Source organism: Vidua chalybeata, chromosome 6, assembly GCF_026979565.1.
Source record: "Vidua chalybeata isolate OUT-0048 chromosome 6, bVidCha1 merged haplotype, whole genome shotgun sequence".
NCBI lineage: Eukaryota > Metazoa > Chordata > Aves > Passeriformes > Viduidae > Vidua > Vidua chalybeata.
The window spans coordinates 6,416,656-6,439,449 of record NC_071535.1 but is presented as its reverse complement, the minus strand read 5'-3'; the positions used below and the strand labels follow the sequence as shown (position 1 = coordinate 6,439,449).

The following is a 22,794-nucleotide window of genomic DNA, read 5'->3' as shown; positions in this document are numbered from 1 at the left end:
GAGTGGAAGCCTGCCAAGCTTTGTGGCCAAAGAGAACTTCCACAACATTAGCTGTGACAGCTGCACACAGTTCCCTGCTGGGAAGGGCAGGTAAAAAGCATTTGGACAAGCATTTTTGTTTTGTTGTAGACTCTGTAGAGCTTGTTGGTCATTCCTTGCAGATCGGGACAAGGGATGACCAACAAGAGCTGAGCTAGGAACAGGTACAGTTGGAATCCACAGGTCTCTGGAGAGCAGGATGCAGGAGAGATGATCAAGATCTCGCTGTCCTTCCCACGGGTCTGTGAGTGGGGCCTGTGCTCTGGTGGGGCTTCCTATTTCCCCTTTATGGATTGTTTGCCTCCTGGATGCACTCTGCAGGACCAGGAAAGAGTATTCACAGTTATCTCTGCCTCTTGGATGTAATATCTTGGGATTAATACAGAATAAATGGTGAACTTGTCATGCTTGAGGAGATGCCAGGGCTATGGAGCAGCTCACGAGCTTAATTCCTGGGGGAGTAAGTCCCTGAGTGGAGGGGCCAGGCAATTTCCTGGGCACTGCCACCAAAGGTATGGAGCAGACAAAGGGGCTGTAAGTTCCTGACCACATCTCGTGGAAGGTCTATCCACATCTGTTTTCATCCTTCATTTCCCTGAGTGTCTTTACACAATGCTGCATGAGAGAAAATAAAGCCACCTCCAGAGGAAGCACAAAATGAAATAGTGCGCTGAACAATTCCATTCTTCCAAGGGTGACCTTAAGTGCCAGAAACTGTTGTGACTTGAGAAATTCTTTGATGTATGACACATTCTTTCTGCTGTTTCTTTTCCTTGTTTTATCTAAAAAGCTTTTTTTTAAGGATAGATTTCCCAGTAGTGTGCTATCCCTTGCCCCATTAGAAGGCTGTGCAATAATTTTGCTTGCTGTAGATATGACAACAAAAATGAAAACTATAAAACCTTTAAATATGCAACCTTTAGGCAACCTGGGATCTACTACTTGGGATAATCTGTGGATGTTATTAGTGTGCTACTTTTCAGTGCATTAGACAGAGCCCCTGTGCTGGTGAACCACTTGATTCCTTAAAAGACATGTTGTTGCTTTTCATCTTGCCCTGATTTTCAAACCCTTAGCCAGATTATATCTGTGTTGACAAACTGAATTTAATGGACTCTACTGCCAATTTCTAGGGATTTTTTTAATGTCTCTAACCAGTTAATCAGTTAAAAAAAACAAGTTAATTTTGTTACAATACCACAAAATCTATCCATTTTAATCACTGGTTCAGATCATATATTATTAATGAGAAAAGAAGCCAAACTCAACTTAGATGTGATTTTCAGATCTCAGTTTCAGAGCATTTAAATCCAAGTGACCTTGGATCTTAGTGCAATTAAAACAGAGCACACCATTGCTGCTGACATTCAGTTCTTAGTGCCAAGATACTCAGTGATGTGTTAAAGACTACCCTAATGCATGCAGGGTTAATTACTGCTCAGCTCCATACATCATCTTTGAGATCCTTACAAGATTACCTGATTATTACAGAAAAATGCTGTGATTTGCCAATCAGCTGTTTTCTTACCTTTGTCTCTTTGGCCTCCATCCAATGCCAAATGTAACACTTTTAGCCAGGCCTGAAATAGAATTCCATACTCATATGAGCCAAATCTTTCTAAAAATCTGAGTAACTTGGTCAGCTGCCTAGTGAGTATTGTGGGGTTTTTTTGTAAAGAGCTGACCTTGATTCTGACTGCTGAATATGTCTGAAAACCCAGAGTGGTCTTTCTCCACAAAATAAAAAGACCTTTCTGTGGCCTCAAATGGGTTTGAGGTTGGAGGAGTTTATTTTCTTTATTTTCAAAGCTGGCATTTTTAGTATCTCTGATATTTGTTACACTTACTCATTCAGGAAACAGTCCTAGTTATTACACCACAGAATGTCAAAGCTCTTGGCTTGGTCATCAGTCAATATATTCCCTACCTACAACCCCCAGATTGTGGGAATCCTGTGTGCTGAAAGAGGATTGATAGCTAATGTTCATTATTCACTGGCCTCTGCCCTTTTTGTTGACAAGTCTTAACAGATTCTGTAACACCTGCTAAGCCATCCTGTAGTGTTTTCCAGCTGGGGAAGATTTTTTAACAAACACTTAAACCTGTAAACCCATCCTAAAACATATTGTTTGGACGTGCTTTTAATCTGTGCAGTTTTTGTTTTGATTAATTCGCTTTTGTTTGAATTTTTTATTATCTTTGCTCCCTGCAGAGCTCTTTGAGCTGTTCAGGAAGCTTATCTTGAACTGCCTGCACATGCTGAGGAAATGGACGAGAGAGTTAAAAAATCAGATGGAGCCTCCTTGGGAGTTTAATTCCCCACCCCTGCAAATCTTGAGCTGAAAAGACTGTGAAACATTTTGTGCCAATATCCAAAGAGTCTTCCAGAGCTGGTTCCTGCCTTTCCCAATCTCTAGCAGCAACCACAAGCCATTCTCTCACTGTCAGCATTTTCCATATGAGATGATCTAGAGATGATGGTGCTGTTGAGTCTTTGGTTTGGGAATTGTCGTGCTGGGATCTGTATCAGCTGGGTGCCAGGTGGTGATGGCAGAGCTCAGCAATTGTCTTACACTGGCTTTGAGGAGATTCAGTTTCCTGTGCAAAGAGAGAAGATGATAAATATTATTCTGTGCTTTCTTTTCTCCTCCCTCAGCTTTGTAGTGGCTCAGGTCTTTGTGGATAGCTGTGTGCTGTTCAGGGAGCCTTGCTTCTTTCCTTGTAAAATCAGAGTTGGTACAGCCAGCAAAGATTCTCCTCAGGGTAGAATTCAGCTTTCTCCTCTGATTTTGCACTGATATGTAGCAGGTTCAGTTCTTTCATGCTGCCTGGGCACGTAGGGGAGAGCTGGCTGGAAAGTCTGTGGCTGCAGTTTTATTACACAGCACATTCTGTAGCAGCACATGCATCTGTCCCCTCAAAGTGCTCCAAACCCCTCACTTAGCAAAGCATTGCCCTCAGCCACCTGAATACCCTGCCTGCCTTAAAAAATGCATGCTTCACTGCAAAAGGCCATGGAATCTCCAAGGAAATCTCCTCTTAAAAAATTTGTCTTGGTGTTTTTTTGCTGCGCTGCTGAAAGAACACACAGGGCATCACCAATGTCCCAGCAGAGCTTCGGTTGTGTTACCAGGATGTGCTGGAGGCATTTCCCTCACAGTGAAGAGACTGACTGAGCATTGCAGGATGTCCTCTCCCTTAACCTAATTTTTTTTATTTGCACCCACATCTGTGCATTTGTACACAGTATGGACTCAGGGACAGCCATGGTGCTACTAGTTTGTGTTTCTTTGGTTGCATGCTGCCTTAAAAATGCTGGGATCTCAGTGAGAGCAATAAGAATGTCCAAAGTCTTGTATTATCAGTAAGGGGTCATTTTCATGAATATTCATCTGAATTTGGAGTGCTCATTTGAAGAGCATGCAGTAAACACGTAGCTGAATGTTGCTATCTTTGCTCTCTTTTTTCCCTACATGTATCTACATTTAGCTATAGCAGTCAACAATGCCCTGCCAAATCTTCTATTATTAAATATTTGTTTTACATGTCATCTGTTTCATTCTCTGTTCTCAATGCCTATGTAGCAGGCAAGAAAAATCAAATTAAGCATATTTGTTCCTGGCTAACTCTTAGATCATTACTCATTTACTGCTGATGTCGTTGATAACTGATATCTCCATATATCTCTGTACAGTGATTTGTCATTAGGAGAATCACTTTATCATGACATCAGAAAATTCCTGAATTATGCTTTCTAAGTCTGGCTTTTCTCTGTGCAATGGATTTTTTTTCCGTCTCTTCATATTACAGTGTGTAATGGTAGATATGCTGCTTGTGTCTATAAAAAAAAATAATCATTTGAGTGTTCACTTTTAATACTCTGTATTTAAGTCTGTATTTGTGAGGAAATGATATGCTGCTTTGCATCCAAGTGGGGGACACAATTATTTTATCTTGAGGGACACAATTATTTTACAGTCCAGACAAACAAAGGGTCCTAGAACATCTCAGAATCTTAAAGGAAAAACCTCTGCAACAGTTTAACTGATTTTTTTCTGCAGTTTGGAAGCTGAAAAGCTGAAATTTGGTAATCAGTCATGTATGAACACAGACATTTTTCTTAAGAGCAATGTTTGAGAATTCCTAGCTCGTGGCCTTGTTAAGTCAAAAGCACTTAAATTTCTGAAAGTATTAAAGGGACATAAAAAACTTATAACCACGATTCAGGCCCAAGAGTAGATAAAAATGTTCAAAATCATCAATCATGGTAGAAAAGAAAGCAGAATTTTTCATTAAGTTACTATTGAGATGAAGAAAGATGGCATGTTTCTGTTTTATTGTAATAAAGACAAACTTTCTGTTTGATTCACAAGTAAGGCCTAGGTGAAACAATCACTCTCAAAAGTAATCTTTTTTTTTTTTTTTTACTGAGAAACTAAGGCATGCCCATATTTCTACTGGCAAATGGAATGACTCAGGTAAATCGACGTTTGTAAAATTGACATTTGCCCCTACTAAATTATGGAAATGTGATACAGAATATGGTCTACAGTGACTCAGACAAGAGACTATTACTAATGCAAATGATGGCTTATAGAGAATATGCCTTGTCAAATGTGTTTGTTACTATTTTTTGTGATAAAAGGTACTTATGCAGGGGATTTGAATGTGTTCTGTACAACATTTTGTTACAGAAAAATACCATTAACTCAAATTGACTTACTCTTTGTTAACTAAAATAAAAACTAATGATCTGGTAGCTCTGGGAAGTTGGTTGTAAGTGAGAAAACCTCATGCAGGGGGAAGTTTCCAAAGAGAGCCTGTGCTTCATAGTGTTAGACAGAAAAAGCATCTTCTATCTCTCTTGTTTTTTCAAGATTGAGAGGTGACATGGTCATATTCTATGAACAACTACATGTGGAAGAGATTTATGAGTATTGCAGGTCTTTTATCTCAACAAGATCATAGATTCTCTGGCTGTTGGCTGAAAATTAAAAAAAAAATAGTTCAGAAACAATATGTTTTGAAAGAAAGAGTATCTGTCCATTGGAACAAATACCCTGTAGCATTGGCAAACATTAATTCAAGGCCTTCCAGGCTATAATTTTACCAGGTATTCTGGGATTGATGGGAACACTTGGAGTGGAAGAGGTTAGTGCAGATGGTTACAGTAGCCCTTTCTCACCACACACTGTCATAGTACAGAGAATGGGAAAATAACTTTTGTTTCACCTTTCTGCATTCATTATGTCTTTGATCCCAAAGGCACTTTGATCTATCTGAATAAGAAAAGGACTTCTTCTTCTTCTTCTTCTTCTTCTTCTTCTTCTTCTTCTTCTAATTCTTCTAATTCTTCTAATTCTTCTAATTCTTCTTCTAATTCTTCTTCTTCTAATTCTAATTCTTCTTCTTCAGATCAAAGTTATTTATTCTTTTCACATTCTGTGCCTTAGGAGCTTTAATAATACTTTACAGTAATTTGTTTTATACCTCTCCTGCATTAAACAGAAATTAAAATCGTGGCTTGAGTTCATTAACATGACCATTTACCTCAAAGCTTAGTCAGGGTTACCAGAGTCTCCCTCTGCTATTATTCCATGATAGTCAACTCATTAACCCAGTGTCCCTGTCTCCTGCACTGTCTGCAGAGCAAGCTGCCAGATTAATTCCTTATGATGGGAAATTAATTAATCAGTACTATTGATCTGCAGTCTTCCTGATATGAGACTTCCAGGGTGCTCTTAGTCTCATGCTCTTTTCTATCATTTATCCTGGAAAAACATTAAGAGGCTTTATGTGTTTCTTAGTGCAATTAGCTACTGTGCATTTTGGGGCTATGAGAATGTTAGTGTGTTTAGGAGGCTGTGCAGATATTAAACACAGTTTACAAACCCAACAAGACCCACAGGTTTTCACTTTCTTTCTTCAGGTGTATTTGTGTTACTGTTTCAATAGGGAAAGCTGTTTAAGGTAAGAAACTAGCTGAAGGTCTTATTTAATTGATCTACAATGAAGATGTCTTCATAGTGGACAGTTTATCACTCACCTTTACTTTACATTTCATGAGTTTTCAATATACTTCCTTTTTCCTCCAATCTCTTTGGATTTTCTAGTCTAGTAGGCCCTCCTGAGCAGGTAATTTCTTGTATATCTCACTGAAACTGAGCCCTGGGTATGTTTGGACATGTGTTGGTAAGTGGTCACTACATCAAGACTTCTGAAAGTTGGGTTTTCTGAGTGTGAACAAAATGTGGTGGTTTTCCATTGTGGATGGTCTGTCTTTGCATGTCCTCGAGCTCCTTCAGCTCTGTTCTGTGCTCCTGCATGGATTGAGCATAGCAGCAGGCAGATAGTTTGGGCACCAGGTCTGGAGGGACACCCACAGACAGGACAGAGCATTATCCACCTCTGGAAATGAGTGTGAGAGCTGTGAGGAGTGAGCAGAGTGTAACAGAACAGTCCTGTCTTCCACACCACCCTTTCAGACGAAGTGAAAGCAGTAGATGGGTAGGAAAAGACTACCCCAAATCAGAATAAAACTCCCACCAGAAGCTCTATGAAATGACTGGATTGATGGATGGATGGATGGATGGATGGATGGATGGATGGATGGATGGATGGATTTGAAGACCCCCCCAGGCACACATTCAGACCCACCCATCCGGTTATTTCACACAGCGGTGGCCTTGGTGTCGCATGCCCAGCTGATTATTTTCCCATCTTTTCTTTTATCCAGGTCCTCTCGATCTGCCCAAAGGACATGAGAGCAGACATCTGCGTGCACCTGAACCGGAAGGTTTTCAACGAGCACCCTGCCTTCCGGCTGGCCAGCGACGGCTGCCTGCGAGCCCTGGCCGTGGAGTTCCAGACCATCCATTGTGCCCCGGGGGACCTCATCTACCACGCTGGGGAAAGTGTTGATGCTCTCTGCTTTGTGGTCTCAGGATCCTTGGAAGTCATCCAGGACGACGAGGTGGTGGCTATTTTAGGTACTGTGATCTCTGCTGGAATGCTTTGTGGTCTGTGTGTGTTTTCCTTTTGCTGAGGTTTGAATATTAACGAGTCTTGCCTAACATCAGCTGGGACTATGGGAAGCTAGCAGTTGTCATAAGATGGAGATGCTGTGTCTCCAGAGATCCTTCTCTAGAAGCAAATCCTTCATCTTTCGTGCCATTGGGAGTGCTCTTTCTGCCCAGTATGGCTCACTGGGCACAGCTACACTGTGTCTCTGAGCAGAAGAGAATGGCATCTGTGTGCTTGACATCTTTTAAACGGAGGAAATGCACACTGTTTTATGTTACTCCCTCAGGAGGATTTCCACATTAACCTTTGCACTGGAATTTTCATTTGTCTGTGATCTAGCACAGAATAACACCTGCAAACAGTCTCTGCAAGGAGGCAAAATTTTTGCTTGTAGTGAGCTGGCTTTACAGAAAACAAGAAGAGTCTGATCTGACTTTGCAAAGGGATGGGGTTACACCATGTATCAAACCACAGTCATGAGAAGTCTGAGTAATGGGGGAATTTAGGTAAATCACCCTTTCCCTCCACAGTGCTGTCTGGTTTTGGGAAAGAGCCCAGTGCAGACTCTCGTTAGCTTGTATGGGATTGGGAAAGGTGTGGCACGTGGTGGGACTGAGTGGTCAGCACGGCTGTGGGGGCAGGAATCCTCCTCAGAGGCAGAACTATGTGGAGGAAAATCTGCTGGCTCTGCAGAAAAACTACCCAGAGCCTGTCTTGCCTGTTTCAAATAGACCCATTTATTGTAGAACTCAGATCCTGCTGAATATTTGCCTTCTCTTAAGGTGGAGCTGTCAGTCCCTGAGGGCAAATCCAGAGGGTTCCTAGTGCTAGGGCAGCTGTCAGACCCCACTGAAGCTCTGTGCTGCTTCTTCCCTTTAAGGGTGGCTCCAGAGGCCTTCTGATGTGTTTCCCTAAAAATGTATGTGAGCCTGGGACTGGGATGGGATTGGGCAGAGTGTGGATGGTGCTGCCTGGGAGCAGCTCCCCCAGGGCATCCCTTGGATTTTCCCAGCTGGAGTATGAGTTCAGGAAAACTCACATTCATGCTCTTTGGAAATACCTGCTGCACCTTTCTGTATTCTAGTGTTCACTAAGGTTTTAAAAAAGAGAGATTTAGTGTAAGAATGAATCTGTTTCCATATTCAGATGTGAAGTCATTATGATGAAAGCTCCTAAATCAACAATTTCCATAGGAAATTATTCCTTGTATTCCAGCTCACTGAACCATTTCATTTTTATAATTAATCTCAGTGATGATATCTTATATTTGCTTACAGTTATTTAAAAAAAAATAAAAGGCTTAAGAGGAAGTAGCAGTATTTAAACAAATAAATGTTTTTTAGAATGAAAACAATAAGTATGTAATTTACTGAACTAAGAGCTATCACTATTGGATTACATGCAAAACTTGATTGCATTTATTAATGAATATTGTGTGTTGGGATGACACAACAGTAAGAACTTTTTGTTTCTACCTTTTAGATGTATTAAATCTAGTATCTATGTTAATCCCCATTTGACTAGAGAGACTTTTAACCATGTCTGGTTAAATGAATTACCTTTAGTTACCAAAAGTGGCTTCAATTCTTCCATGATTCAGAGCTGTGCTCATCGTGTACTACAGGGATTGGCAGAACGTGTAAATGCAACTTAAAGCAAGATAAACTGCTTCCTGTAGTCCTAAAACACACTGAAGAGTTTTTTCATGCTCTGACAGATTATTTAGCAGAATAGTGAACTGAGTAATTATGGGATGTTGAGTCCTAAAAATTCACTTGTGGAAGAATATCTCTCCCAGATGTAGTTGCAAAGACATTTCTAGTGGCAGCTGTGGCACCTGAAACAGCAACTGCAGATCAGACAGTGAAAAACATAATTTTTACTGATCTGTTTCTGCCTTGAGAAGTTCAAGCACAAGGAACATGAATCTGCCTAGGCAGGAGACCAGGTTTAAAAAATTCACTAATGGGAAAACCTCAGTACCTGCTTTGAATGCTCCAAGCATCTGCTGCCTCACTGGTTTTCCCAGGGAAAGTCAACTTGCAGGATTGTGCTGCCAGTCTGTCCGTCTTCTCCACCACCCAGCAGTGACCTAGAGTAGAGGAAATGCAATAAGTATCCTTTGGAAACTTGTCCTCATTAATTTCCTCTAGGAGAGCAGGAATGAACAGGACATGCTGTCTGCAGCCTCTGCTCCTTGCAGAGGAAATAATAGTGCAATGTAGTTTAATATTACTGTAGTGTGTTGTTTGCCTTACTTAAGGAAAGAGAGAGAGAGAGAGAAGGTGTGTTTTGTTTTTTTTTTTTAATACCCACAGATGGATGGTTTGATGTATTTTTAAATGTGGAATATCCAAGAGAAGTGAGTCAGGTAGGGACATTAAAACAGGTTAAGAAGCATCATGTCCCGTCTCTGACATTCGTGCTTCCGTCCAAAGTGCAGGGCTTCATCCCCCCTCAGGTCCTGGCATGAATCACTCCATGGATTTTGCTGCTTTTTCCCTTTGTCCATCTTCCCTTATCGTGTTCCCTTGCCTCCAGCCAGGGTGAGTTGGCACATGCAGCCTCTCTGGATGTCTGCAGAAACGGTGCCCTCAGGAGACTTGGCATCCTGTCCAGGTGCTTTTCTTTTTTTCCACCTTCATGGAACAGCCATCCTTTTTTCTCAGCAGCTTTCTTCCTGCCCCAACAGTGCCAGCTTTGGTGTTCTCTGTGCTTGAAATCAGGTGAAGCCTGGTGATTGACAGGGCAACTTGGAGCACTGTGACATTTGGTTCCCCCAAATGATTTTGTTCTCATTTGTGGATAATTAAACGTGCAGCCACTGCAGCAATCAGCATTACAGAAACACTAACAGTAAGAGAATGATTCCAACTGTAGACCTGCAGCTTTTAGGACTCATTAGAGGAGATTTCCAGGTGCCCCATTATATTCCCCTCATTAGTTACCTCCCCTTCTCAAGGGCAGTGTCCCACCTTTTGCATGTCCTGGCTGTAGCAGGGAGCACTCCATGTGCAGGGTGCTGCTACACTGGGGAAAAGGAGACACGGACATTTTAACATAACTCATCTGCAGTTGCCAGGAGAATGGAGAAGGGCAAACAGTCTTGTCTCTAATTATCCAAACTTTCCCAGCAAGCGAGGTGACCCTGAGAAGGCACGTCAGTAATTTTCCACCGTCTCAAGCAGGAGTAAACAATTTAACTGCTACTGTTCTGCACGGGGAGGTGTTACCAGCAAAGGATCTCAGGGAGGACCAGGAGTTTGGAGTCCCCAGGCTAATGAAAAGAGGCATCAGCAACCAGAGGGCAACCTCATAATTCACCCTACTGCAATTAACCTGAATTTCCTCCTGATGAGGAGTTACACATCGGTGGCAATGCCAACCAAGTGGCTCTGAAAGTTGCTTTCCAGCTCCTGCTACTTGCACAGCTGGGTGTTTAAGTAGTGCAGTAACTTAAACTGGGCATATTGATTAACAAGCTTTAAAGAAGTTGTTTTTTCAGCAGAAAAATAATGGTCTACTGCGTTCAGATGTTGATTGTAGGAATTGATCAAAAATATTGCTCAAGCTGCATAGCGATAAAAATATATTGAGCAGTGAAATCCTGGTGGGGTTTGCTGCTGAGTGAACTCAGTATGATATTCAGGTCAGAATAAATATAAATTTAATAGTTCATGTTTCAGCCACGCTTAGGGTCCTGATCCCACAGTATTCAGTTATTTGCATTTATGTATTACATGTTAATTCTCAGCATGTTCTGCATATAATTCCAGAGTAGCCCATTGTTAATTGTTATTAGACAACCAGACCTTATTAAAGGTCTGCTTCATTAATTATTTCCAAATTTTTTTATCTGGGAGGGGGACATGATGCAGTGTCAGAGGAGTAAAGCAAGTTTCTTGAGTTTGGTATGGCGAGTGAAAATAAGGATGAATCTTTTTCTGCTTGTAATGCTACTTGTGTTTGGAGGTCAAAAGGTTGAGTCTCCCACCAAATCACACAGAGAAAAGTTCTTTAGAGGAAGATCAAGTAGCAGCTCCCATTTGGGTGAGCAGGAATCCCAGGAGCTCCATAACTCTCATCCATGGGCATTAACAAGATGATATTTGGTATCCATGCATCAGCACTTTGAATTTCCATGCCTGGGCAGCCAGGCATGTGCTTTGTGCAGGACAAGACTGACTGGGCGTGTGGTGCACGCTGTGACATGAAAACCTGCTAGTCCGGTTCCATCTCACAGTATTAGTGGCTAATTGCTTGATTTTAATTTCTTTAGTTGCAGCTTGGGTTTCTTCTCAAGTGGAACGAGGGTGGGAAGAATTGGCCCCTGTGTCAAATCAGCTCTTGTTAATTTATACTTGAACTTTTGTGTTGTTTTCCATGTGAAGTCGACCAAGGCAGACTAATTGTGAATATTTCCCCAGGTTAGTAGCGTGCACCTGGTAGCAATTTATGGAACAGGCTGTGTCCTAATTCATCTATAGGAAAAGTCCCCTGTGTTCCAATGAGTTAAAGCTCTAAATTAACTAAGAGGAAAATGATTCATAGAGGAAAGGGTTGAATTTTTTTCAGCTTGCAGAGCTGAAATAATTAATATGATTTAGGCTGGGTTTTAAGTGCTGAACCTGAAAATATTTTGCAAAATATTTGAAGGGTTACTGGTCTGAAAATGAGTGTGATTTGCTGGTCTGCACTGTGCAGTTCTTCTTAGGTGCCTTGGAATCAGTCAAATCTTGCAGGTCTGGGTTGACATCTGCAGTACCATTGTAAGATTTAGTCCTGCTGATGCTTGTTCATTAGTTCTTGCTGACAAACCTGAATTTTTCATATTGTTTTGTAAATTTAATATATTTTTGTGTCTCTGCATGATGGTTAATTATGATAAGAAACATCAGTCTTAATTTAGTGCCAGCTAATGTGTTACAGATTTGATCCACAGCCTCCAGAGTCAGAAAGATTCCTTTCTCTGAATTGATGTTTTTGAATTAGACCTGCATGCTTTACTGACAAAACTTGAAAGTCTTGCCAGCCCAAGAATAAGAAAATTATTTTAAAATCATGTGGTACAGTTCTTTTAAATCAGACTAACAGTTTGAGGCAATCTGATTTGCCCCATGAGTTTTCAAGGTGGTAGGAATGGTCATGCTTTCAGGTTTATTTCCTCAGTCAGGAAGGACAGAAACCTATTTCTTTATAAAATCAAAATGGAAATAAACTGTCTCCAGGAGCTGGGGCTTCTAGAAGGGTGTGAGGTAGTGATGATACTTGCACTAAAAATGAGAAAGGTAAGGAGAGAAATCTTTCTGGACTTTATGCCCTGCTTGCAGCAGTCCTGAATGGTGGAAGAAAGGTAATTCCTTTGTGTTTCCAGGTGCAGATGGGGAAGGTTGCACTGTGTTAAATAATGCAAAGTACCTTTGCCAGCATGGACCAGGGTTTCCTGGTCCACAGGAACTTGTCATTGCTCCTTTACTGACTGTTTTGACAATGCCTCAGAGGCTGGAAATGCTGTTTTCTCCTGCCATTCTGCCCTTTCACGTGCAGTTCCATAGAGGTGAGTCTATATGCAGCTCAGTGATCAGCTCTGATCTGATTTTCAAGGAAGTTCTGGCCCTTCTGGATACCCCAGAAAAAGCTGAGGCTAAAACATTCACAGGGGCAAGAAGACCTCTCTCACAGTTTAGCATCATCTCTGCACCTCTTGGGCTGTGCTGGCAGTGATGTCCCAGATGGGAAGTGCACCTGATGGATTTGCACCACGGCATCACCCCCACCTTCTCCAGATACCCTCTTTAGGCAGAAGCAACCATTTCAGCTAAGCCAAATGTCTTGGGGTGACTTTATGGTCTGGTATCCCCTATTTTTCCCAAATTTGTTTCCTCCCAAATTTTTCTCCAACTGGGACACCCAGAAATCCAGCCAGCCCAGCAGCCTGTCTCCAAAAGTGGCCAATAGCAGATGTGCAGGAGAAAGTAGGAAGGTGAAGTAAGGAGACTGTGATGCTTCCCCAGAAAGTTTCCAACCCTCCACTGGACTGTATTTCACCCAGAGGGAAATCTTTTGTGTTTAGTAGCTACAGATGGATTTTATTCCATGAATATATTGCATCATTTTGTAAACCTGGGCAACCAGTCCCAGTGTGCCATGGTAAGGAGATGCAGAACTGCTCACTGACCCATCACGGAGCTGCTCTGGGTGACAGGAGCTGATTCACTCTCTACTCATTGGATTTCTACATCAGTCTGGGACATGTCTGTCCTGCAGCAGGAGGTTTCACTGCAGATCCACAGAAATATGAATTTGTATGAATATAGACACCAATATATGTAATTATGACCTCCATTTGTGTGCATACTGCCATCACTTCATGGTATTTGGTACTTGAGCTGATTGGATGAATATTTTCTCTCTGTGATACAGTTTTACTGATCTTCAAACAACATCAGCCTTTCCTTTTCATGAGCAGTGTAAGATTTGAGTGCATCCTGATGGAAAGCCAACATCATTCATCATGTCTGGCTCGTGCTAGTGTGACTGATGAAGCTTTGGAGATATTTTAAAATGGTTAAAGGGTAGCTGGTTTATTAGCTAAGGCTGCACAGAAAAACACCTCCTTAAGAAGACTTGGTCCCCTTTATGTGTTTTTATCCAGTGCTATTTCCCACCAAGAATTTTTTCTTTTACTGCCTGCCTAAACTTTCTTCCAAAGGATCCATCAAGCTCTTAGGTTGGCTTGGGTATTTATTAGCTCAGTTTCTGTCCCCATCTGAAGAAGGATAAATTTTGCTTCTACATAAATACACATGTGGATTCTGAGGTGTTGTTTAAACAGAGTGTTTCTGAGTTCAAACACTTTTTCATTCCATCTGCAAACTCCTGAGCAGCTCCATAAAGCCCTTAAGAATTTTTCTACCTGAAAGGTCCAGGCGTGAACTCCTGTCTGGCAAATTGGCAGGTCAGTCCATGGTGTAAGGCTGCAGAGAACATCTGTCCCCCCAAAGCTGTTTGGCAAGGTTATCAGAATATAGAAGGTAGAGCAGTGCATAGAAATATCCTGACCTGTTATACAGCTGCATACCATATAATTGCCCCTTAATATATTTATGTACATATGCATGAATAAATATGTATATTTTAGGTACAGGCACACATACATAGTATTTAGAATTATAGCAGTGTAGGTATTTCAGCAAAAATTATGCCTGCCACCAACACCCTTCACATGTCCTCTTGCTGTCTATGCTCCTTTCTGTTGCAAAAATCTGAATTTTTATGATCTTAGTGGTCTTTTCCAAACCAATGATTCCATAATTCTGTAGATGTGGCATTTAGGGGCATGTTTTAGTGTAGATTTGGCATTGCTGGGTTAAGGGTTGGACTTGATGATCTTACAGGTCTTTCCAACCCAAAGAATTTTATGATTCTGTGATGTATAAAATGTGCAAGTAGAGTGCAAGTAGTTCCCTTGCACTCTAATTTACATCATTCCTTCTTGCAGTGATGCTTCAGGCACTATGAGCAGGGGCAGGAGGGTTTCCCAGAGCTTTGCCTCCATTCAGGAGGTATCAGGACAGGGCAGATTTGGGAAGGAATTACTAAGGCCTCAATAAATCTCCAGAGAATCTTTGGAAATTATGCAGGCTGCATCAGCACCTCTGCATTCCCAGCTCAGCCCCAGCAGCACTTCCCCTGGAGCTCTGAACATCCCCTGCAAGTGAAAAATACTTCTATGTGTCTCTGGGTAGCTGTGCCAGACCTAGCCAGTTAAATTTTCTGTTTTGCAACCCTGAAAATTTTGTTTTTCTTTAGTTGCAATGTGTAAAATTACCCTCAGAATCATGGAATGGGTTGAGACACCTTCCACTAGACCAAGTTGCTCAAAGCCCCATCCAGCCTGGCCCTGAGCATTTCAGGGATGGGGCACCCACAGCTTCTCTGAGCATCCTGTTCATTGCCTCACCACACGCCGAGTAAAGAATTTTTTCCTGACTTCTGATATTGTCCTGAGTGAATAATTACCTCCCTCTGCACAGTGAACTTCAGTTAATAGGGATAAAGTATAGTACATTAATCTCTGTATTTATGAAAAAAGAGGCGTTGTTTTGGAGAATCTGGTAGGTTTTGTTTTCGTTCTGTACATTCCTTAGCACATTTATAACCAGCAGACAAGCTCAGAAGTGTGTGTGGGAAATGTCAAATTCAAGATCCCTTAAAGACTTCCAAGATTTTGTACTTTCTGAAGAGTATAAACCACAATGTAAGAGGAGTTTAGAATTTCACCCGTCAAATCCGATGAGTGATGGCTCATGGAAGAGTGAATAAATTCAGTTCATTTTGTCCCAGCCTTTAAGTCTCAACCAGTGCAGTTCCACATCCCTGCCACACTGAAGGACAACAAGATCTTCTCAAGCTTATGAATATTATTTCATTTATCCATGGTCTATATACAGATTACAGATTCTGTAACACACTGTTGTCCTGAGTTTCGGGCTGAGCATCCACTGATTTCAACCTCTTGGTAAAATTAACAACGTATTAGCCTAAATTTGAAAAGAGAGCAAGTGGTTTGCTCACATTTCAGTGGTAAAACCACCATCTTTAAACTGCACTCTGCTCTGAAAGTAGGATTCAGCTCTGTCCTGTGTCCCCCTCAGAGAGCAAATCCATTAAGCAATTTTCTGCATTTCAGAGATGGACTGTTTTCTATAAATTATGTAACTCTGTTGAGCATGTCTGTAAACTTGGTTTTGAATCTAAGTAGAGACAAGGACAATTAGCTGCAAAAGGTAATTTCAAAACAGTACATTGGATAAATTATAATGTTACTAGAAAATGCTCTGTATTAAGGGAAACATTTTAAAGCACCTTGTTTTATAAATTATACCAGCTGTGTTATGTACTGTAGTTAAATTTTATTGCATAAAAATATGTAGAATCAAAAGCAGCTCAATGAGATGCAGTTATAACCTTTCTAAGGGATGATTCTGTTATAGAGACATTTTTTAGAAAATAAAAACAGAGAAGGGAAGACAAGGACTTGCACATTTTATTTCACTCTGCCTGAGAAATGTTAGATATGTTTTACTGGAGACAATACCAAAAGCAGAAATGGAAATAGAGAAATAGAGCCTCTGACCCCTAAAAGTAATAAGGTTGGATAGATTACCCCTCTGTGTTTCCACAATAGAGTGGAGCAAAATGTTAAAAGTTCTTACAAGAGGAAATACTAAAATTCATGACCTTTTTTATGCCAGAACTGTAACATCCCGAACCTTCACCAAGGGGCTGCCTGAGGTGCCTGAAATCAATAGCCACTGGCTGACTGATTTCAATTCCCTTTTAACAACTGCTAAAATACAGAGCTGGGATATCTCTGGGGGTTTGAAATAAAAAATATCCTTTGTGCCATGGTTTCTGCTTCAGGACTTGAGGTGTCAGCCACAAACTACACACCAAGGTCCTGGCCAAACTGGGCAGCAAGAAGCAACTTCGGAATGTTTCAGTGTGTTTTCTGTTGCCTCTTCTCAGAACAACCAGAAGGTCCAAACCTGAAAGCATATCTCCAATCTGCACCCATGCTGGGCTTCTGGTTGGGTCAGAAGTGTGATTTTGAATCTGGTGTCCTCATCCTCTTCTCCTGCTTGGGTGTCTAGCACAGGTTTAGGGGGTGTGGATTCCTTGCAGAGGAAAGAAAACTGGGCTAAGTCAGAGCACTCCCAGTCCCTGGAACTCTTCTGTCCATGGCACTGGACTACAGCTAGTCCCAAGTCCTCAATCAGCTGTTCTGCTACACTGCAGCAGTAGCCTTCAGGTGTAATTCTCCCCTCTGGTTGAGGGTATTTATACGTGTAGGTGTCTCAGGTGTCAAACCCTCTCTTACTCAGCAAACATTGGAATAAAGACTTAAGTCTAAGCCTCTACTTAAATGGATGAATTTGGGTTTAGAACTATACTTTTGGATGTGTTTAAGATTTAGAGGTGGTTATGTAAAAGTTAAAAGTCTCAGTGAGGTTTTCCAGATGGAGTGTTACCATTGACACTGAATTAAAAATGTTAAAAAGTCCCTTAAAATGTGGTCCTTGGGCCCTGGAAGCTGGCTCCTGCCCCTCACTGTGGAGCCATGAGGATGAAAGAACCTAGATGTCAGAAGGTTTTTGTAAGACCAGGACTCCTAAATCACCTGGGAATAGACACCTGAAATATTCAATCACCTGAACATTAGTTAAGTGCTCATTATATTTGGTAGCCTTTGAAAAATCCATTACTTGAATCCTTGGCTACAAGGAGACCTTTACAATCTGGCTCTTATGCTTTGTGACACTTCACAGAGCAATCTATAAATACCTCAAAAACCTGGGGCTACTGCTATGGATGCTCAAGTACCTCAGCTAATTTTAAAACTTTTACCCTTGTTAGTTTTCATGGCTGGGGGCTTGCGTTGGGATAATTGGGAGCATAAGACAGGTTATGAAAAAATCATGAGAGAAACTCTGCCTAAGCATTACCTTTTAACAAATCTGCCCTGCTGTTTTTCAGGTAAAGGTGACGTGTTTGGTGATATCTTCTGGAAGGAGACCAGCCTGGCCCATGCATGTGCCAACGTTCGGGCTCTGACCTACTGCGATTTGCATATAATTAAGCGAGAAGCCTTGCTGAAAGTGCTGGACTTTTACACTGCTTTTGCCAACTCCTTCTCGAGGAACCTCACGCTCACCTGCAATCTGAGGAAGAGGGTAAGCTCTTTATTTTCCCCTTCCTCTCACCAGGAGACGGCGCAGTCCTGCAGGTGCTTGCAGTGTTTAACAACTCCCCATTTCCTCCTGATGTTTTCAGGTCATCGCAGATTGAGTGGCCTTTCGATAAATGCTATTGTCACTGTTGGTAATGATGGCTCAATAAAAGTTACCTGTAGATTTGCAGCTCTGGAGAGCAGTCCTAGCAGGATGACATATGGATTGCATTTCTTTTCCTTTTCTTCATAGCTGCTGGTTTTCATTTTGTTGGTTTTTTTCCACCCCATCACATAAATGTATAAAGTTTTATTTTATAGAATCCAGATTCTGGATTTCTCAAAGTTGAAGTCTCTAAGATACAGTTCAGAGGGCAATCTGATAGATCTCCATGCTATAGACAAACTAAGAGAAATGTATTGATGCTAAATAAATAAAATACACTCATCAAAGGTACTGTATTAATACCTGCTTCTTGCAGTTGCATAGTCTAGAATTTTAATATGGTGAAGTTAATAAAGCTGGGTAGTGATTTTACATTCACAGCTCACTTCTTAAACCCTCCTGCTCATTTTATAATCAATCAGCAATGCTCACTATCCATTAGTTCTTTCAAAGAACACTCCATCTAAAAATTAATTAGCTATGAAGACGTATCTTGAAAACAGGTTAAGGGATCCTTTAATTCACATTGAGGCTGCAAAATTTCATCTTTATGATTTTTTTTTTTTACGATTGATGAGGGTTATATAAATTTCATTTGCATAGAGAAATCCCATAACAATGATTTATAGATTGCTGAGCATTAGCTGTGATCCTCTAGCTGCTGAAACACGTTTTTCTGCAGCTGTACCTTGGGCATCTCACCTGATAATGTACCAAGGCTACCTCAGTATTTCACAAGACAATTTCAGCTGCTGCAGTAAGAGGAGTTCAACAAAACTATAATTTTACTTTCTTAAGTCTAGCTTCTCTCTAGCCAATGGAGCTGCTTTCAGAGGTTTCAATTTCCGTGCATCGCTTGTGCTCATTAATACCCCAAGTATGGCACAAAATACCCATGGCAAGGAGCCGATGCAATGGGATTACAGTGCCCCTCTCTCAGTGCTGGAGCCTGAAAGAGCTGAGTTATAATCAGGTTTGGTTCCAGCTTGTCAGCTTACCTCTGACTCGAGCTTGTTAGCTCCACTTCAGACCTGAAGGAGGGCTTTGGGGCTTGGGAGCTGGTTTGTGGTTTCTAGCTTAACACTTCTCTGTTGCTAAGAAGTTCTCCAAGCCTTGACTTCAGCATTCCCCCTCTTGCCATCTCACCAGCTACAGCCCTGCAATGACAACTCTGCTCAGGCATTGCTGATGGTGATTTCATGGGACAAGATAATGCCGCATGTATTATACCAAAATGTATTCTTTCCTTCTTAAAACTGTGAATCTGTCACTCCAGCTGACTTCCTGAGAAATACATGGACATGTCTGTTCCTGACAGGGCAGAGTGCTGGAGTTCAGCTCTGCAGTCCAGGGATGCATATGGGGAGTAGCCTCCTGGCTGAGCTGTCACAGAATTTCTTCTCTCACACAAACCTTTGTTAAGGAAAATTGGTTTCCCTGTAGGCCCTGGCATAGTGAATCATCCAGGTGGAAAAACTCATGGAACTCAAGTTGCCAGTACAGATACCTGCTGTTTAGCTCAGTGTCAGGTACATGGACTTTGACATGGGGGCAGTGACTCCCAGTGAGAAGGAACAGCATTCCTAAAGAAACGTTAGATTTTGCAGAAGGAACGGAAATGCTGTTTGAGGGAATGTGTGGGCAGTACTGAGAGTGGATGAGGAGTCAAAAAAGGGTTGTGTCAATGTGGAACATGTAGAGTAGAGTTCATTTCACTAAAAATTGGGTGATGATGTCCTGGGTAGTCACCAATCACCTTCATAGCCCATGAAGGATGGTTCCTCTGGGAGGAAATCACCTGGCACCTCTTTGGTGCCCAGTCTGGGATGGGAAAACCATCCCCTTTTGATTTCACAGAGTCCATGATCACGAACTTTTAAATACCTCACGTACATCAGCTGAACTCCACCCCTCTCCTGCAGTTTCAGTCAATAACTGTTTTGGAAGCAGCCTGGCATTGCAGCCAGATGCGCTGAGCCAGAGATTTCTTTGCAGAAATTCCGTGCTTTGTTCCTGGGCACAAAATAGATCATGCTACATTCAACACCAGGGACACAATCCAAGTCCTGTTACATAAAGATATTCAGGGGATTGTTTCAAACCTCCTATCTGCTGGAAGGATACGTGATTCCCTGTTGGGAATCACAGAAGCGTTTGGCGGTGCGTTCACCCCTGAGGAAAATCGGTGCTGTCCAGGATGGTTCCACCAGGTGAGCAGAAAGCAATTGTTCAGGCAGTGAGGCTGGGCTGACAGCTGCACTGTGCTGCAGCAGCTTGTGCTGGAGTCATGTAACCTAAATGGAAAGAAAATCATTGTCTCCTTTAATTGATTTCTATAGAAATATATACTTAGCACTTTTTCTACGTAGTCATCACTCATAAGGTTTGACATTTAATTATGACTTAAATAAACTCCTTGGGGGTTTGTGCCTGAGAAAATGGCTGTTATCACTGTCAAAAATACATAGGTGGAAATGTTCTTGCACCAGATCTGCTCTTTGAAACACACATCCATGGATTTGGGTGCACACACCATGTGTTCCTGCTGCCCTGTCCCTCAGCCAGCACTTTGATGCAGTCCACAGACTGCAAAATATTTAGACGTTCAAAAGGCTAATAAATTAATAACAGCACTGAGCACAAAAGGTTATTTCCACATGACAGGGAAGCGAAAGTCTTGTTGAAGTGGGAAAATAATGTTTTCTCACTCCCAAATAGCATTTAGAGCCTGGCATGTTGAATGACCTCCTTAAGGCATCTGCTCAGCAAAAGTATTGCAGCATATCATGTTTTGTGCTCTGATATCTTTGCAGCATGTCTGACATAACTAATGCACACTCCAAGGCAGTATCAGGACTTTGAACCTTTTTTTAATTTTTATTTTTAATCAAGAAAATAATTCTGAAAAGATATTCTTTAAAATCACAATGAGATTACATAGCTGACTCTGAGGCTTGAGTAATAAAGCAGGGTTTGGGATAAGTCTTCAAAGAGTTAATTACTGCCTTCTAATGCTGGAAGAGAATATTAATAATATCTAATTCATTAAGTGCCTCTCAAGATTTCACACAGCTGAAGGGGGGCCTCTCTGCAAGCTTGAGCCGTGGAGCTTGGCCTGAGGAAGGGAGTCATGACTGATTTTTAGGAGGCTCTGTGGTATCCAGTTGTCAAGTGAGGACCCAGGGTGGAAATCTTGGGTGAAAAGGAACAACAGAAGGCAGGGGGTCTGCAAATGGTTGCAAAGTTTCATTAGTAAATTACACACCTGGCATGGGAATTTTTTATGAATGAATCCCTGCTCTCCTTGTGTAAGCACACAGCAGTGGGTTTTGGATAAAAGAGTGGGGTGAAAGGGAGCAGAGAAAGAGAGAGATGAATGAAAGCAAGCAAACAAGCAAAAGAAGGGTGAGGAAGAGAGATCACCAGTCCTGGGTCCAGTTGTTCCAGTTGGAGTGTCCAGGGTTGTGGGGTGCACACATGCCCAGGCTTTGTGGGGGCACCTGTTTATAGATAGATTTTCCCATCCTGGAGAGAAGTTTCTCATTTTCTATGCAAATTAGTTACTATGCACAGTCAGTTCTTCCAGACCTTCCTGGCATTGAGTTGGAAGGCTTTGAGGGTCTTGGGTGGTCTTGATCCCCTGCTGCTGTCCATGCCCACATCTCAACCTCATTCCTACACTTGTGCTGTGCTGTGTTGTTTTTATTTCCAGGAGCCAGAACAAGAATGTTTGTCCTGGAAAAGTGCTGCCCTACCTACCTCCATATGGCCCCTGCTCCAGCCACATTCTGGGTTTTTTTTTCCTTTTCTCATCATTGCTTCCATTTGCTAATGTGCCACCTCTGCTGAACTGCGAGCCCAGCACAGCCTGTGCAAGCGCGGGGAAAAATCCAGATGAAACCTTGTCCCTCCTGAAATCACAGCTAAAATTCCTCTGTGCTTCCGTCCAGCAAAGATTTCAGCCACAGCTTTTAAGGCACACAGTCACATCCTGCTGCTCTCCACCGTGGCCAGAATGAGCTGTGTTAAAGGAATGAGTCAGGAGCAGCCGGGGAAGAGGACAATTGTTCCTGTCTGACCCCCGGTGCGTTTGCTCCTGGAAGGTGTGCTGAGAGTGAGCCAAGGAGATGTGAGGAGAGATGAGTGCCTTTAAGGCAGCGAAATCCCATTTGGGGAGCTCAGGTTTTTTTTCCCTGTGATGCTCTTAAAGCCAGAGACAACACTGTGAGCAACTGAAGTTATCTAATACCTCCAACACACAGAATCTCTGGGGCTTTTTAGCAGGCGAGGCCATCAGACTGTGTTAACACACATGTCCTATTTTCCTTTTTTCCTTCAGATTAGAATAATTTCTTTTTAAATTGCCTTCCTCTTCTTGCTTGAGGTTTTAATGCATCACACATGGTTTCTTGACTGAATCACCCGTCAGTTCTGTGTCACGTGGTTCTTAGAAAAGCTTTATTTTAAGTTGAATTCTGCATTCACGTGTCCTAAAAGTGAAGGTTGTCCCAAGGTTCATTCACCATCCCTATTTTCATTTTCCAGACTCTCCCAATGGTGTGCTGTATTAGTGACAGTCCTGATGGAGAATGCCAGAGACAGAGAGCGTTGTTCAGCTATCAGCCCTTGCCCCTGAAGGTCACTTGTGTTCTGGTGACCCTGGGGACTTTCACACGTTTTGAGCTCTGAATTAAGCTACTCACATTTGCAGGAGCTTAGTTCAGAGCTGTTTGCACTTCACCAGCTGGTGCTTACACACAGTCCCCACCAGACCTGGGGAGTGACTTGCTTACATGGAAAGGGGTCAGAGCATTGTCCTTGTCTCAGGCCTTTT

General features: G+C 42.0%; 1 protein-coding gene across 1 annotated transcript in view; it reads left to right on the top strand.

Annotated features, from left to right (window-relative positions):
• The window catches only part of KCNH5 (potassium voltage-gated channel subfamily H member 5), a 148,207-nt gene that overhangs the window by 102,547 nt on the left and 22,866 nt on the right, over nucleotides 1-22,794 (top strand). The window contains exons 9-10 of the mRNA XM_053945655.1: nucleotides 6,776-7,028; nucleotides 17,602-17,798. Of these exons, the coding sequence (XP_053801630.1) occupies nucleotides 6,776-7,028; nucleotides 17,602-17,798 (450 nt within the window). The remainder of the gene's footprint in view (nucleotides 1-6,775; nucleotides 7,029-17,601; nucleotides 17,799-22,794) is intronic.